The 16226-nt window shown below is 48.7% G+C and overlaps 2 protein-coding genes across 2 annotated transcripts in view; one reads left to right on the forward strand and one right to left on the reverse strand.

Moving 5' to 3' along the window:
• lrp1ab (low density lipoprotein receptor-related protein 1Ab) overlaps window positions 1-16226 on the reverse strand; it is an 89276-nt gene that overhangs the window by 19995 nt on the left and 53055 nt on the right. Inside the window, exons 27-54 of the mRNA XM_080533896.1 lie at window positions 15871-16115; window positions 14823-14954; window positions 13713-13940; window positions 13338-13512; window positions 13113-13207; window positions 12682-12831; window positions 12386-12526; window positions 12145-12270; window positions 11840-11971; window positions 11262-11396; window positions 10760-10889; window positions 10251-10377; window positions 9824-9975; window positions 9530-9654; window positions 9026-9400; window positions 4826-5015; window positions 4467-4671; window positions 4153-4345; window positions 3844-3969; window positions 3511-3639; window positions 2083-2202; window positions 1859-1972; window positions 1429-1578; window positions 1181-1303; window positions 908-1024; window positions 611-739; window positions 351-479; window positions 79-219 (exon numbers count right to left, since the gene is read on the reverse strand). Of these exons, the coding sequence (XP_080390022.1) occupies window positions 79-219; window positions 351-479; window positions 611-739; window positions 908-1024; window positions 1181-1303; window positions 1429-1578; window positions 1859-1972; window positions 2083-2202; window positions 3511-3639; window positions 3844-3969; window positions 4153-4345; window positions 4467-4671; window positions 4826-5015; window positions 9026-9400; window positions 9530-9654; window positions 9824-9975; window positions 10251-10377; window positions 10760-10889; window positions 11262-11396; window positions 11840-11971; window positions 12145-12270; window positions 12386-12526; window positions 12682-12831; window positions 13113-13207; window positions 13338-13512; window positions 13713-13940; window positions 14823-14954; window positions 15871-16115 (4334 nt within the window). The remainder of the gene's footprint in view (window positions 1-78; window positions 220-350; window positions 480-610; window positions 740-907; window positions 1025-1180; window positions 1304-1428; window positions 1579-1858; window positions 1973-2082; window positions 2203-3510; window positions 3640-3843; window positions 3970-4152; window positions 4346-4466; window positions 4672-4825; window positions 5016-9025; window positions 9401-9529; window positions 9655-9823; window positions 9976-10250; window positions 10378-10759; window positions 10890-11261; window positions 11397-11839; window positions 11972-12144; window positions 12271-12385; window positions 12527-12681; window positions 12832-13112; window positions 13208-13337; window positions 13513-13712; window positions 13941-14822; window positions 14955-15870; window positions 16116-16226) is intronic.
• LOC308159630 (galanin receptor type 1) lies at window positions 7300-8337 on the forward strand (the record flags this gene model as incomplete). Its single annotated transcript, XM_080533448.1, has 1 exon — window positions 7300-8337. The coding sequence occupies one exon, from the start codon at window positions 7300-7302 to the stop codon at window positions 8335-8337; it is 1038 nt and encodes a 345-aa protein (XP_080389574.1).

Raw genomic sequence — 16226 nt, forward strand, 5'->3', positions numbered from 1 at the left:
ACTAATGTATGACAGATATACTGAACGGGTATGTGACGTTATAGAGCTTCAGTAGCACAGTGGCCGTCTCTCCCAGACCTGGGTTGGCGCAGTGGGGGTTCTTAGGGGCTTCGTCAGAGCGGTCCTGGCAGTCAAACTCTCCGTCACATTCCCAGCTCTTCTGGTTAAGGCAGCGGCCGTTGGCACAGCGGAACTCCTCCGGCCCGCAGGTTGGGTACTCTACACAAGGTGGAGACGGTGGGCGTTATGTAGGGCGACAGTACGGCACACTTCACTGTCACAATGAGTCCCTCTGTGTTCCCTTCCCCCCCCCCCCCCCCCCCCCCCTCTGTGTCTGTGGGACCACTCACCACACTCGGGGGACTCATCCGAGCCGTCGTTGCAGTCGATGTCGTGGTCGCACACAAAGTGTTTGGGGATACACAGTTTGTTGTTGCACATGAACTCGCTCTCGCTATTACAGGTGTTGTTGTGCACCACTGAGAGAGAGAGAGAGAGAGAGACCAACAATGTCGATCGCTGTTCTGCCATGGAATCCCAAATGAAATGACAGAAGGTTTTTCATTTGAGAGGGTGTGGAGCGTTGTGTGTGTGTGTGTGTCTTACTCACTGCAACCAGCCTTGACACTCTCGTCAGCCCCGTCAGGACAGTCCTTGTCCCCGTCACACTTCCACCGCTGCGGCACACACACGTGAGAGCCGGGGCACTGGAACGCCTCAGGGCTGCACGTCTTCGTTTCTATGACAACAGCAGGGAGAGACATGACAGAGGTTAGATGCGGTTGGCGTACAGTAGAAGCCCCTGAGGAATGTGTGGGAGAAATGGTCGATGATCTTGTGGGTAGCTGCCTAAGCCAGTACTGGAGAGTGCCGACAGCGCTGGTATGGGGACAGGGGTCACACTCACTGCATTTGCTGTCCTCGTCCGTCCCATCACCGCAGTCATTGGTGCCGTCACACACCCAGTGGTTGGAGATGCAGCGGTGGTTCCCACACTCAAACTGTGTGGAGGTGCAGAACTTATCTGTAAAGACAGAGCAAACATAAGTGGCCGATCTGGGCTAAAATACGTGCGGGAAAACAATTATAAATCAAGACCAACTCTTCCTCTGCTTGTCATGTGTAGCTGTAGTACAGTATACTAGTATAAAAGGGGAGGGTGTCCGTCCAGTCGACTGACCGCAGTGTGTCTCGTCAGCTCCGTTCTCACAGTCGTTCTCCTTGTCGCAGGTCCAGCTCATAGGGATGCAGCGGCCGCTGGGGCACGCGAAGAAGTTCACGGGACACTTCAGCTTCCTCTTGTCTGTTACAGAGCACAAGTACCGTGTTGATATTCAACTCTCCTAAGGTCTAAAAACAAATCCGAGCAAACAGGAAGAGAGAGGCCACACATCGCCATTGTTGTATATGTTAGTCTTGGTCAGTCACCTGGGCAGTTCCTCTCATCAGAGAGGTCCCCGCAGTCGTTGGTGCCGTCACACACCCAGGAGGGCAGGTAGCAGAGCGTGGTCTTCTCACAACTCTGGAACGTGGCGCTCTTCACTCCCAGCCGGAAGTAGCGGGAGCAGTCAGTGGCCACTGTGAAAGATTGACATAGTAAGACAGAGGTCAGGTCAGAGGCATAGTAAGACAGAGGTCAGGTCAGAGGCATAGTAAGACAGAGGTCAGGTCAGAGGCATCGTAGGACAGAGGTCAGGTCAGAGGCATAGTAAGACAGAGGTCAGGTCAGAGGCATTGTAAGACAGAGGTCAGGTCAGAGGCATAGTAAGACAGAGGTCAGGTCAGTTGGGGGAAAAAAACAGTTCCTACTTTGAAATGGAATGAAGTGAAATGGAAGGATTGGAGCATAAAGACTTACTGCAGTTCATCTCATCACTGGCGTCCTCACAGTTGACCACTTGGTCACAGCGGCTGGTGTTGGAGATGCAGCTTCCGTCTCGACACTGGAACTCGGCATCTTTGCACAGGGTCACTAGAGACAACAAGTACATATTGGAATTGGAACACACACACACACACACACGCACACACACACACACACACACACACACACACACACATACACAGTGGTAGAATCCTTACTGTTGCAGGGCAGTTCATCTGAGTGGTCTCCACAATCGTCAGTACCGTCACACCAGAACTGGTGGCCAATGCAGCGGCCATTGATGCAGCGTCTGTAGCCTTTCTTACACAGGCGGTTGGCTGCAGAGAAGAGGACGAGAATGAGTCAAATAATCACTAGTACATACACTGCTCAAAGAAATGAAGGGAACACTTCATGGACATGCTTCCCCAGACCATCACTGACACGCCAAACTGGTCATGCTGGATGATGCTGCAGGCAGCATAACTCTCGCTACGGCGTCTCCAGACTCTTTCACGTCTGTCACATGTGCTCAGTGTGAACCTGCTCTGATCTGTGAAAAGAACGGGGCGCCAATGGCGAACCTGCCAATTCTGATGTTTTCTGGCAAATGCTAATCGAGCTGCACAGTGCTGGGCTGTGAGCAGAAGTCCCACCAGAGGACATCGGGCCCTCATGCTACTGTGAGTCTGTTTCTTTAAAAAAAAAAAAAAATATATATAATTGTATTTGTATATTATTATTATTTTAGACTGTATGGGATGGGGTATAGTAAGGGGTGGGGCTGGAATATGAAGATGATAGTAGAGATAGAATAGTTTCCTTGGCGACAGCTAGAGCTAAAGTAGTGATGTATTGCTTGGTGCTATTAGGTCTGACAGGTCGCCGAGAAGGCAGATGGATGGAGATAGTGGAATGTTACATGACAGAAACTCTGTGAGTTTGGTTGTTATATCTTTCCAAAAACGAATGAATCGGTGTGACAGGACCAGAAGGCGTGTAGGTGATTGTCGTGAGTGTCAAGTTCACATTGTGTGCCGTACTGTGAGGTGATAAATCCCATTGCGTGCATTTTGTGGCCGGTGAGATTGGATTAGTTGTAGATGAATGTTTCTGGACATTTGAAAAGGTGGATTGACAGACTTGTGACCAGAAGTTGTTATCCGGATTTATATATTTTTTATTGGTACTGATGTTGTGGAGTCTGATGCAGATAAGATTAATTCCATAAAAGTGTGCAATTGATTCCTATGCAAATCAGAGACCCTATAAAAAAGATATTGTTTCCAAAATTACATAAACTATTATCCTTGCATTAAGATGAACTCAATATCAACTTCAGTGATTCGTTGATGACATTTTTGCAGGTACCGCCTCATGCTACCAGTAGTGACAAGGGCACTAGCAAAATGCTAAACTAGAGAAGGATCAGTCAGGAAGGATAAGGAGAGAGAGAGAAATGGTCTGTGGCCACCACCTGCAAAACCATTTCCTTTTTGGGGTTGTCTTGCTGTTGCCTCTCCTGTCCACCTGTTGTCGCTTTCATATATATAAGTGCGGTCCATTTACCACACACACACACACACACGCACACGCACACGCACACGCACACGCACACGCACACACACAAACAGGTGACAACTCACCACAGTAGGACTGTTTCTCGTCTGACTTGTCCTTGCAGTGGGCCATGCCATCGCAGGTCAAGCTGTAGTTGATGCAGTCCCCGTTGCCGCACTCAAAGTCATCCACACTGCCACACGTTGTGTTCACAGCTGGCAGGGGCAGAGGAGTTACAGTTTAATACTGGGAACACTGAGATTGTAATCCTTCAACAGAGGGCTAGTGAAATGCTCTGGGACTGTTCTTGTAAGTAATGGTTCAGTGCCATCAACAACACACTTTTTGTATCATCTAGCCTTTATATCTATATTTCTATGAGCATGTCACTGTCACTGCTCCCAGTCCCTTTCCCTCACCAGCACAGGTGTTGTCTGGCAGAAGTCTGCGGTCTCCACGGCAACTGCAGTTGACACGCCCGTCTGATGTCAGTAGGCAGAGGTCCTGACAGCCCCCATTGTTGGTTCGACAGGAGGAGAACTCACCTGATAGGACAACAACCGTGGGATGTCAACATACAGGCATACAATTTCACAGTCACTTTACGACAGAAGCATTGAAAAGAATTGCCTATAGGATCTGCTTAAGAACATCAGTTTGAAATCATTTTCACTTTTTCACTTTTAACTGTGGCCTAGAGTATTGACCTCCCAATGAGTACCACTTACAGCTGTTGGTGTCGTTGGCGACAGCAATGATGCCCATTGGCTGCTGGGGGATGTCGGCACGGAGAAGCTTCATGTCTCCGCCCACGTACTTGTCGGCTCTGAGGACAGCCCTCCTTACCCAGTCAGTCCAGAAGATGTAGTCTCCATAGACGGCAAGGCCGAACGGATGCACTGGCTCATTCTTCAGCACCATCTGTGGACATAGATAGGTCTGACAGTTAGGCAGAAGAAAACACATTCATTCTCACTCTTAACAGCAGTGGCTCGTGTCCACCCTGTCACATCGGTCTGCATTAGTGGGAGAGATGACTCACATAACGGCCGCTGCCGTCATATTCACAACGCTCAATCTTGTCCAGCGTGGCATCAGAGAAGTAGAGTTTCTCTGCACGGTGGTCTATAGCCAGGCCGTTAGGGGTCTTGATGTCACTGCCGATGATGACCAGCACGTTGGCCCCATTCAGAGAGGCTCGCATGATACTGGGAGACTGCTCGTTCCAGTTCGTCCAGAACATCAGACTAGAGAAAAACACATCAGATGACAACAACAAGTAGTTAGAGAATTACTGCAATAAAGTGCAGGTGACATGACAGCTGTGGTTGACAATTCATCCACAAGAACATGTAGTCATCAGAAAGCATATTCAGACATAATAACAGAAGTGCCATTTACTCTTGACACTCGTCCAGCACGAAGGCCCGAGGGTGGTCGTCCCCGGACATGGTGACCACGACATTGCGGTTGTAGGCCAGTGAGCGGTTCTGGTCGACCGTGTGCCGAGTGATGGTAGAGGTGGTGTAGCTGGTCCAGTAGAGGGTGTCCCAGCCTCGATGGTACGCCAGGCCTTCCACTGAGCCCACGCCTGAGGGGGGGGGCAGGCCATCAGTAAAGGTGTTTGGGTCATAACATGGTTACAATTAGCACCACAGATGGTGGTTTGTTACTGACAGACAGAGAGAGAGACAGTGAAAGCACATGGCCTACTAAGGGGAACAAAGTTGAAACAGGAAAAACTAAAAAACAGGAACGTTTGTAGTCCTGGCCAATGGGAGTGGACATGGCAGTGAATTCAGCTCTATTAATTGTCGTCTTAGACGTAATAAGTTGCATGCTTTGGTTAACTCTGTAGAAATGTTAATGGCACAAGGAAATGCTTTTATGTGGCCCTGTCCCAAAGAATCAGCTTTTAATGGTGATCGGGGGTGAGAGAGAGGGAGAGAGAGAGAAAGAGAAAAGTAAAGGAAAATAGAAAAGCAAAGTGAGGGGAAATGGTAGAACACTGGGAGAGTGGGATCTGTCATGCCTGCTGTTCCTGGAGTGTGTTTAAAGAGACGGTATCATCGTGTCATTTCATGGCTGACTGCCTGCACACACAAATACCGCTCCCTGTGGATGCTGTTATTCATGGTGACTTGTTGTTCCAGGAAGAGAACCGCCATTGGAGCAGCTTCAGTCATTTTAGGGAAATGGTTCGGGGTGAAAAAGTCAGCCGGGCGCAAAGCTCAAAGCCAAACCAAGCCCCCCTCCCCCCCTCCTCTCTTTCACCCCTACCGCTTGCCTTCCCTTCACCATCTTATATCCCATCTCCCTCTTCCGTTTCCATTTTCAGGGCTCGAAAATCCCACTCTGCATTGAAAAGACGTCACTCTACACCACTCTTCCAAGGTTTCCATCTAGCTGCTGTCGTCACTCGAGGGACTATTTTTATGAGCACAATTGCTCAATAATAAAAGCCTGGACACTCCATGTAACTGTTTGCTCATGTTCAAAAGTCAATAATTGTTTCTTTTTTTACTGGTGCTTAAAGTGGATGGAGGAAGGGTGTAATCAACCTTGATGCAGCTTAAGACACACCTTAAGTCTTTGATAAAAAAAAGAAATAAAAAAAAGGGTAAAACCATTTTTGTATTTTTTAGGCCATCGCTAACTAGTCCAAGCCTAGCCTGCCGATAGTCGATATTCCATATATCCCTAACATTCCTAGTACTGACAAAGGAATAAGGGATGGCAAACAGAAGTAGAGGAAAGTTAAGTCAGAAAACAAACATCACTGGTAAATAAGTAAAGCCAAACAACGGTAACACACAAGGAGGGTGACAGTAAGAGGGTTAGAGTGTGTTCAGAAAAGCACTAGTCATCAGAAACATCTCACACTGCCCTCCCCTCCAGCACGTTTCTCCTAGCTCAGCCCCACAGCTCTCTGTGCAAACAGTGGTGTGACCGCTCTAAGACCACACAGTGACTGACAACAGTATCTCTCTGACCGCGAGAGAGGAGCATGGTCAGTATCAGTAAGTTCTCCAGAGAACTGAAACCCTCTCAATCTGAAAGAGAAAAAAAGGAAACTCTCTCTCTCTCTCTAGAGCTTGTTGTTCAGTGTCACTTCCACTTGTGGAATCTGGGGGTGAGAATGCCTGTGAAGAGCCTCAAAATGGACAACAACACTGGCACCGCTGCAAGCACTTAGCATCAAGTAGAATTGACTGCTTTTAATGTGGAATTGCAGCTAGCGACGGCGGAGAGGACTTGGTCTAGTGTTGCTTGGTTTCAAGAAATCAATACAACCACAGGGCCGGCTCACTGGATGGATATTCACAGTCTTTTTCCCTCAACTTCTCTCCCTCTGTGGAATACTGTGTACCTGCTGCTGCAGCCAAGTCAAATACTAGGGGATACATTTTCTCCTTCGAAGTCACGTCTATGAGAATTGTTTTTGTAGTGGAAACTTGGATTATAAACACATTATTATAAACATCATTTTGGAATCTGGAGAGGACTGCATGTCTCTGAATAATCTCTCCAATTAGTTCATCACTGTGTGCGGTGTTGCCAAGGACTATAAAATACAACAAAGTGAAATATTGCACAACTGGTTAGAGTCTGCCCAGTGGACACAGCTAATGGATACAGATGCGAATGCTGAACATGGAAGGGATGCACACTGCTCGGTTTAGCTGCTGTCATTATGAGTGTGTCAGTTGTCCTATTGTGGTGCCAACGTGGTTGTGAGTGATAAGGCTGAAGAGAGGCGCCGGAGGCGGGAGGTGTGTGACAGAGACCGTGTGGGGATGTCACTGTAAAGCCCCTTATTATCAGGCTGTCAGAGTCATTATCAGGATTAGTGTCAGTGTATATCTATGGAAGACATGGGAGCCCTGGGGAACAGTAGCTGTGGCGGTTGTATTAGTGAGGCGAGCAGCCTAGTGATGAGGGTTCTGGTGCCTTCCCTGGATGCTCTCATCATAGTGACGGGCCTGGTTGGCCACTGCCTGGTCATCTCCATCCTGGCATGCAGGAGGAGGAGAGGCGGGCAGCCGCCCCATGGCACAGACATCCTGCTGCTGGCTCTCAGTGCCGCTGACCTGCTCCTGCTCCTCTGCCTGCCCTTTCACACCAGCGCCATCGCCATGGGTTCCTGGCCCTTCGGCAGCTTCCTGTGCAAGGCCGTCAGCTTCCTGGGTGTGGCCTGCTCGGCAGCTTCTGTCTACACCATGGCGTTGTTGGCGGTGACTCGATACGTGACGGTGGTGCACCCCACCTGGGCCTACCGCTCCGGCATGCACCGTCGCCTCAAGCTGGCGGTGGTGCTGCTGTGGGTGCCTGCTATCGCCCTGGCAGTGCCCCAGTTCCTCGTGCGCACCGTCACCGAATCCAGCGCGGTAAACTGCTTTGCGTTCTTGTCCGAGCTCAGCCAACTGGTCTACAGCACCGCCCTCTTCCTGTTCGCCTTCGCCCTGCCGCTGGGTGTCATCGTGCTGATGTACGCCAAGATTTACTGCTTCCTGCGCCATACACGGCTGACGGGCCGAGCGCCCCAGCTGGAGCGCTACCAGAGCCAGGTGACCCACACCTCGGCCCTGGTCGTCATGTTCTTCACCATCTGCTGGCTGCCCTCCTACGTCCTCATGTTCTCCCTCATAGGGGGCACCATCGAAAGCACACCCGGTTACCGCTTCATCCCCATCTTCTCCAGACTTCTGGCGTCCTCTGCGACGGTAGTCAACCCCATCCTCTACGTCTTCAAGTCTCAGAAGTTCAGGGAGGAGCTGCTGGAGATGGGACGAGAGGGCTGGGCAGGGTGTAGGGGCTGTCTGACGTGGTGCCCAGACGTGGTGGGCAGAGACTTGGTACAGCCTTTCAACCCTGTGGAACTGGACACTCCCTCAGATAGAGGACAAGCTTGACTATGGATGGAGACTATGGACAGATAAAACACAGGCCTGACTATAGGGCCACTCTGGACAGATAGAGGACCAGCCTGGCTGTATGGAGACTATGGACACCTCCCAGCTACCATCCTCTGGAATGTATGGGTTTGTTTGTTCTGTGAAATCAGTGCATCTGTGACTCTGGATAGGGCCTGTGATACAATGTATCTAACCACCATGAATATATTCACAATAAACACAATCATCTCAGATCAATGGCTTCATCATCGTTTTTCATACCCAAGACTAAAAGTAAAATTGCTTACTAAAAATGTTATGGAGGCGGGGCTTGTCATTGCAATGCCCTTCTGGAGGGAATTCAAGAATATGCTCTTAAAATGTTTCAGAGAAACGCCCATAAGAAAATAGCCTTAAAAATCCCTAAGTACCTTGGTGTGTGTGTGTGTGTGTGTGTGTGTGTGTGTGTGTGTGTGTGTGTGTCTGTGTGTGTGTGTGTGTGTGTGTGTGTGTGTGTGTGTGTGTTTGTGTACAGGTAGGCGTGTTTGTGTGTGTGTCTACAGCTAGTTCTAAATGATGCCCCTGTCCTCTAGATGAAAATCTCCATCTGTGTGTGGGGGGGGGGGGATGCAGTTACTGTACCCATCACAAATTAGTTTTCACAGTTTCATGTGGACAAAATAACAAAAAAGTAGAAAAAACTCACTATCAACCACAGTCTTGCGGTCAGAGCCATCGTCGTTGATCTGCTGGATGTTGCCAAAGTGGATGTCACTGAAGAAGATGCGATTAGCTCCTCTGCCTCCTCCCCCGCGGTAGTCGAAGGTGAGGGCGATCACGTTCTTCATGTGGTCGGGGTCCTCGAAGGGCTTGATAGGCGCGTTGAGGTTGGTCTCGTCCGACAGGTGGATGCTCTTCAGAATGGTACGCTCGGAGTACAGCAGGTAGCCCTCGTAGTCGCGGCAACTGCGGCTGTCCTCTGCTAGCATGCCATGTGCACAGGCGCAGGTGCGCTGCCCGTTGCCGCGGAAAAGGCACAGCTGTTCGCAGCCGCCGTTGTTGTCCTTGCAGATGTTGGTGCCTGAGGGAGAGCACAAACTCTGGTTAGACACGTGTGTGTGTGTGTGTGTGTGTGTGTGTGTGTGTGTGTGCGTGTGTGTGTGTGCGTGCGTGTGTGTGTGTGTGTGTGTGTGTGATGTTCAAACTGTACCTTGCTGCCTATCCCTGTTGAAGACCTTGATGTCCTTCAGCTGTACACCGATTCCTGTCCTCAGCTGCACAGAGTCTGTGGCGTTGTCTTTGTTGCCTCTCTTGATAGAGCCATTGGCATGAGTCCTGGCCCAACAGACGACAACAACATCATCAGTCCCTTTCAAATCGGCATTGATACAATCCAACAAACAACAGAGTTGTTTTTAAATTGGAATTATTGTCCCAGTCTCTAGCAGGAAAGATAGAGGGGGAATAAAGGACAACCAGGCCAGCCGTGGGAGAAGCAGCTCACCGGTCACTCCAGTAGATGTAGCCCTCGAACACAGACACAGCAAACATGTCCATGTTGTTGTTGGCCAGCACCAGCTCTCTGTTCGCTCCTGTCTCCAGGTTGATGCGCTCAATCTTATCCGTCCGCGCATCACACCAGTACAGCAAGCCCTCCTAAACACACAATCCCATAGATTGATCAGGCTAAACATTTTTACTTATTGTTTTGATTTTAAGTAATATATTGGCTCTATAATACTGTACTGTATATAAGCTAATGTATAGACAATAACGACAACATATACCTTAATGCTAGACCTGGCGTGTTAATAACTCTTGTAGATTGATCAAAAAAATATTCTGAAACCTGTATGCATTCAGAGCACAATTGAGTGTGTGTCAGTGAAAAGGTAATAGGGCAGCTGCAGAGTGTGTGCTGCCATTCAGACCTGGTAGTCGATGGAGATGCCGTTCGGCCAGCTGATACTGACGTTGACCAGCACCACTCTCTGTGAGCCGTCCAGACGGGACCTCTCAATACGGGGATACTGGCCCCACTCTGTCCAGAACAGATACCTGCACGCATGCGCACACACACACGCAAACACACACACACACACACACAAACACATATGCACGCAAACACATATGCACGCACACACACATGCGCACACGCGCACACACACACATGCGCACACGCGCACACACACACACACACACACACACAACACACAACACACAACACACACAATTGATAAGAAACATACCAAAATGAAAGTTTATCATAGTGTGCCATTCATTCATTAAAATTGTAATCAAGTGCAAACATGGTTGAATTAATAAAGGTCTACAGTGCAGATGTTATCAAGTGTGCTGTAATAACATTGCCGTGTTCCCAACCATTAAGGACTAACTGTGTAAGCTTAACAAAACACAGCACCCTGCCCCAGGGACTCACCCTTTCTCTGGGTGAACTGTGATGGCACGAGGCTTGTCCAGGCCCTGAGAGATGACCACGTAGCGGAAGGATCCGTTTAGCCTGGCCACCTCAATCACATCAAAGCCCTGGTCTGTCCAGTAGATGTTACCTGACAGGGGCCAAACATTGAAATGTATTATTCAACCTAATCTAATATTTCTGTGTGTGTATATGTGTATTTATGTGTGTGTGTGTCTGTGTATGTGTGTGTGTGTGTGTGTGTGTGTGTGTGTGTGTGTACACATATTGATTGTGTGGCTAGCTGGTATGTGTGTAAGTGTGTCTTTCACTATTTTCCAATGTCTCTGTGTGTATGTCTCTCTCTCTCTCTCTCTCTCTCTCTCTCTCTCTCTCTCTCTCTCTCTCTCTTCCCAACCTGAGCTACTTGGGTTAGCTTCTAGTAGCTTAGCCTCTCAGCTATCAGTGCTTCACCCACCCTCACCGAAGCTCGAGCCCTCAAACAATAACGCAATAACGGTACCTGCTATCCAGTCCACCGTGATTCCCTCGACCCTGCCGATGCCGTTGGTGACCACGTCCTCTCTCCATGTCTGGTCTCTCTTGGCTCGGCTGATGGTGCTCAGGCCCATGTCCACCCAGTAGATGGTGTCATTGTCTGCAGAGGGGGGGAATCTATTGGTATCTAACTCCAACAACAGCAATGACTAAAATAACACAGCCACACACAAGAAAAATGACAGTGAGTAATTTTTTTTTAATATCTTTGCACTCGATCAAATTTCAGGACCTTCCTTTCATGACTTTCCCTAGATATGTGCGTTCTACCACCCAGTATCCTTACATTTTCAAAATCACATCAGGATGAGCTAGTATAAACATATTTTGCAGTTTTTCTGTGTAGGACGCAGGCTAATTTATAAGACGGCCAACTAGTGGTCGTTGTGTGCAAATAGCAGCTTGAGCATTGTAAAGAGGGGGTCATTTGACCCCCGAGACAGCTCTTTTAGCAGGTAAAAAAGGCACGGCTGTTCTAGTGTTAAACCAAACGTTGACAGGTTGTTACTACTTGTTACTACTACTGTCTACAGCAGTACTCACCGGCATGGAAGTCGATGCCAACTGCCAGAGAGGTGCCAGAGACGGGCACCAGGGCATCCGATTTATCAGAGGGGTCCAGTGGGATTCCTCGGATACCCTCGTGTACAGAATAGAGCAGGAAGGAGCCCATGCCTGCAGAAATACATCGGCACACAAACTTTAATTCACACTACTGGTACAGATTTGGTTTACAATGCTGGATGCAGGTGAGTTGGCTAGCATTTTAGTCATGTATTGTGTGTGTGCGTGCGTGTGTGTGTGTGTGTGTGTGTGTGTGTGTGTGTGTCTGTGTGTGTCTGTGTTACCCTCGCAGGACTGCTGTCCACTCTTGAGGCTGTAGCCTGCAGTGCACATGCAGGCTCTGGTGGTGGGGGAGGTGGGGAGGCACAGCTGGGAGCAGTCTCCATTGTTGTTACTACACAGGTTGATACCTGGGAGTGAAAACAAAACACAGTCAACAAAGATAACGCACTATTTCCTTGTTCATTCACATGACCATAACCTTAGCCGGTATAGTAAGTTGTGCTTCACACTATGGTGTCCTACCTGTCTGCACGGTCTCGTTGTAGATCCTCATGTGCATCATGTAGGAAGTATTATTGCGAAGCACCTTCCAGTTGGCCCCGTCACTCTTATCACAGGTTCCTATCTGGTCTGTGCCCTGGTCTGCCCACCACAGCTTGTCACCTGCACACAGGAGGGGAGGACATTCCGTTTACTATCAATGAGCCATTATCTGTTTTACAGTATGTATATTCAATTGACAATAACGTTTTCCAATTTGAACACAAGTTGCATCGAAATGCATGTATTATTGTGTCCTGTGGCCTTTGCTCTCTTACCCATAATGGCCAGTGCAGTGGCCTTGGTCAGTTTGCCCTTGACCCCCTCCATGACCTCCAATCCAGTTCCGTCCATCTTACAGCGGCTGATGGTGCTGTTCCCTGAGCTGATCCAGTACAGCTGCTCTTTGTCAAAGTCAATCGACAAGCCTGGAGGGGACGGACAAGACATACACAAACACACAAACACAGAGAACAAGGCATTTTCAGCTGAAACCCAAGAACAAACAGTGTCTCACTCTCTCACTGCCTTGCTGTGCTGGGCTCTCAGCATTGCCTAACCCTGCATACTGTATACTGTACTCTCATCCCAGACCTGACTCCAATCATCCCACGTGTCTATTAACCTCTCTGCTTTCCTACTGTCTCAATACACACATACAACACATTCCTTGTAGCCTACGGGCTGCTGAGGTCACCAGCTCACTCACCTACAGGACCCTTCTGATTGGTAAACAGCATAGTGCGGTTGCTCCCATCCATGTTGGCCATGCTGATGTTGTCCCCGTCAGTCCAGTAGAGCTTGCTGGAGATGGACACAGAAATGATATGTGAGACAAAGACAAGAGATAGGACGGAAAGTTTCATGAACATATACGGTTCTGTGAGACATAGAATCTAGAAGTCGTATACAATAGTTCAGTGGTCCCACTCACCCCAGTATCGGGTGCAGAACCAAACAGTGGGGTTTGTCCAGACCCTGTATGACTGCGTTCTTAAATGAACCATCCAGTCTGGCCACGTTGATCTGCTTCTTGTTGGCATCATAGCTGGTCCAGAACAAGTTCCTGGACACCCAGTCTACTGCCAAACCATGGGCATTGGGAAGGTCTAATGAACACACACAAACACAAACACACACAAGCACACGCACACACACGTTATACTTAACCGGACACAAAACGTATCCGCATCAACTAATGATTAACTAATCATTGCCAGGTTAATCAATTCTACCACATAATATAGTACATTCATTCCACCAGCATGAATGAATCCCATTGAATCACAAGAGAGTATCAACAACATACCAGCAGACACCACCGTCTCCACTCCAGTCCCGTTGATGAAGGCTCTCTTGATGGTCTGTGTCCGTACGTCTGACCAGTAAATGCGGTGCTCCTGGGAGTCGTAGTCCACCACTGTCACGTTATCAATGTCAGGCACGGTGAAGGAGATGATGTAGTTGTAGTAGGGGTTGTCTATGTCCACACCCCGGATCTCGATCTGACGAGCATACAACAGGAACTGACGGGACTCTATATGGACACACACAGACACGCACACGCACACACAGACACAGACACAGACACACACAAAGGGTTTTAATGCAGCACACAAATCCTATTCCTATTAGTAATAGAAGTACTGTATCTGTGTGTGTGTGTGTGTGTGTGTGTGTGTGTGTGTGTGTGTGTGAATTATGCAAACATAGCAGCCAAATTAAAACGTAAGTAACAGTAAGAGTTCAACCAGTCGTTTTCCCAGCTCTTAAGAGAGCTAAAATATGACCAATGGGGTTGAGAGCTGAGGTAAAGACTGCATGGCACGACTAGTACTGCTGATTGGGGTGGTGTGTTTGATCCAGTTGGGTGAGAACCCCAGTGTAGTCTTGTATCCATTCCCAGCTAAGGCCAGAGTTAATGGGAGACTGCACCTGGGGCCCTCTAGTCCAATTACCTTCAGATCCACACTGCAGGAATGGAGGCAGTGCTGCAGAATACTAAACATCAAAGCCTACGTGTACACACACGCACACACACACACACACACACACACACACACACACACACACACACACACACACACACACACACGCCTCCCGAAGTTCCCTCTCTAAAACCACACACCCTGCTAATGAAATCACACTAGATGAGGGCTTTTGCAGATATCGCTTGTGACAATCTATGACTCGGAGTGAAATGGAAATCAAATTAATTCTGCCTCTATGACACAAATGGAGGAAAGGTAATGAGATCTTCCTCATGAAAGACGACAAGCATTGCAGCTGACGCCAGTCTACATAGTATGGATGAGTCCCAGACAAAGCAGCACTGGGAGAGAATGCTAAGTGTGTGTGTGTGTGTGTGTGTGTGTGTGTGTGTGTGTGTGTGTGTATCTGGGTTGCTGAGTGGCCTTACCTTTGCAGGTGCGTTTGTCTGCTTGGAGCTTCATGAGGTGGGGGCAGGCGCAGGAGAAGGTCTGGTTGTAATTAATGAGACACAGGTGAGAGCAGGGGCCTTTCCCATCGCTGGTGGCACACGGGTTAGGGGCTGGGACAGAAACATTAGAGTGATACAAATGAGTGAAGACAGAATTAGAGTAGTCCCTTTCAGTATACAGACAAGATTTCTCAAAGACGTCCAACAATTGAAAGGCTACATGGTTATCTCGGTTAGTGCATACTGTGTCACACATAATGATTAACCAATGCTAATTCTGCAATGAAAGGAATCTAAAATAACATCCTAGTAATTTTACCTCTGCACCCTTCCATCACAATGGCATTGGGGAGAGAGAGGGAGAGAGAGAGAGAGAAGGAATGGAGAGGGAGCAGTCGACAACACTTGTCAGACACGGTTTGCTTTCCCCATCACTGTCAGACGGAGTGGGGGAAGCTGTCAGTCAACAGGACTGTGAGATCTGCTCAGATCTCTGCACTCTTCACTCTCCTATTGGTGGCTAATGACTGACTTGCCCTGAGATAACCTGGGCACTGGCCATGTTTGATACAAGCTCAGAGGTGTCTGTCTGTCTGTCTACCTCAAGTGTGTCTGCAGGATAAACATCACAAGCACAAGCACAAGCGCACACACACACACACACACACACACACACACACACACACACACACACACACACACTATCTACGCCATGGTAGAGTCGACCAGCCCAAATCCTGCAGTGGCCTTATGATCAACAATGCTGAAATAAGTGTCAGAAACCCTGCAACGTCTGAGTGTGAGGAGGCTGTGAAAGGTCAGCTGTCCGTGGAGATTTGAGCCATTGTGGAATCACAAGGTCTGCAGTATACTGCTGCTCCAGCTCCCGCTGCAGTGCTGCCCTTTGAGTTCTAACATCACACTAAAGATTGCAGCCTGTATGTATGTATGTATGTATGTATGTGTGTGTGTGTGTGTGTGTGTGTGTGTGTGTGTGTGTGTATGTGACTGTGTGAGTATGACATACCCTGGGGCTGCCTGGAGGGATGGTACACTTGAAGGTCGAAGGGCTGGGTGTTTGTGCGTTGGACTACTGTCACATTGTGCCCTGTCCATTTGTTGGCCTTAGCCAGGGTGTTGGTGCGCCAGTCAGTCCAGTACACCTCCCCTCCATACATGGTGACAGCGAAAGGGTGCGAGAGGTACTCATGACCACGTAACACCTCAATCAGCCCTGAGCCGTCGTAGAGAGCAGAGTAGATGGCGTCAGACCTAGGAAGATATCAGAACCATTTATACACGTGTGTGTGTAAGAGAGAGAGAGAGAGAGAGAGAGAGAGAGAGAGAGAGAGAGAGAGAGAGAGTAATTGTAAGAGAGAAATT

This window comes from Nansenia antarctica (genome assembly GCF_963989245.1).
Source record: "Nansenia antarctica genome assembly, chromosome: 6".
In the NCBI taxonomy this organism is placed as follows: Eukaryota; Metazoa; Chordata; class Actinopteri; order Argentiniformes; family Microstomatidae; genus Nansenia; species Nansenia antarctica.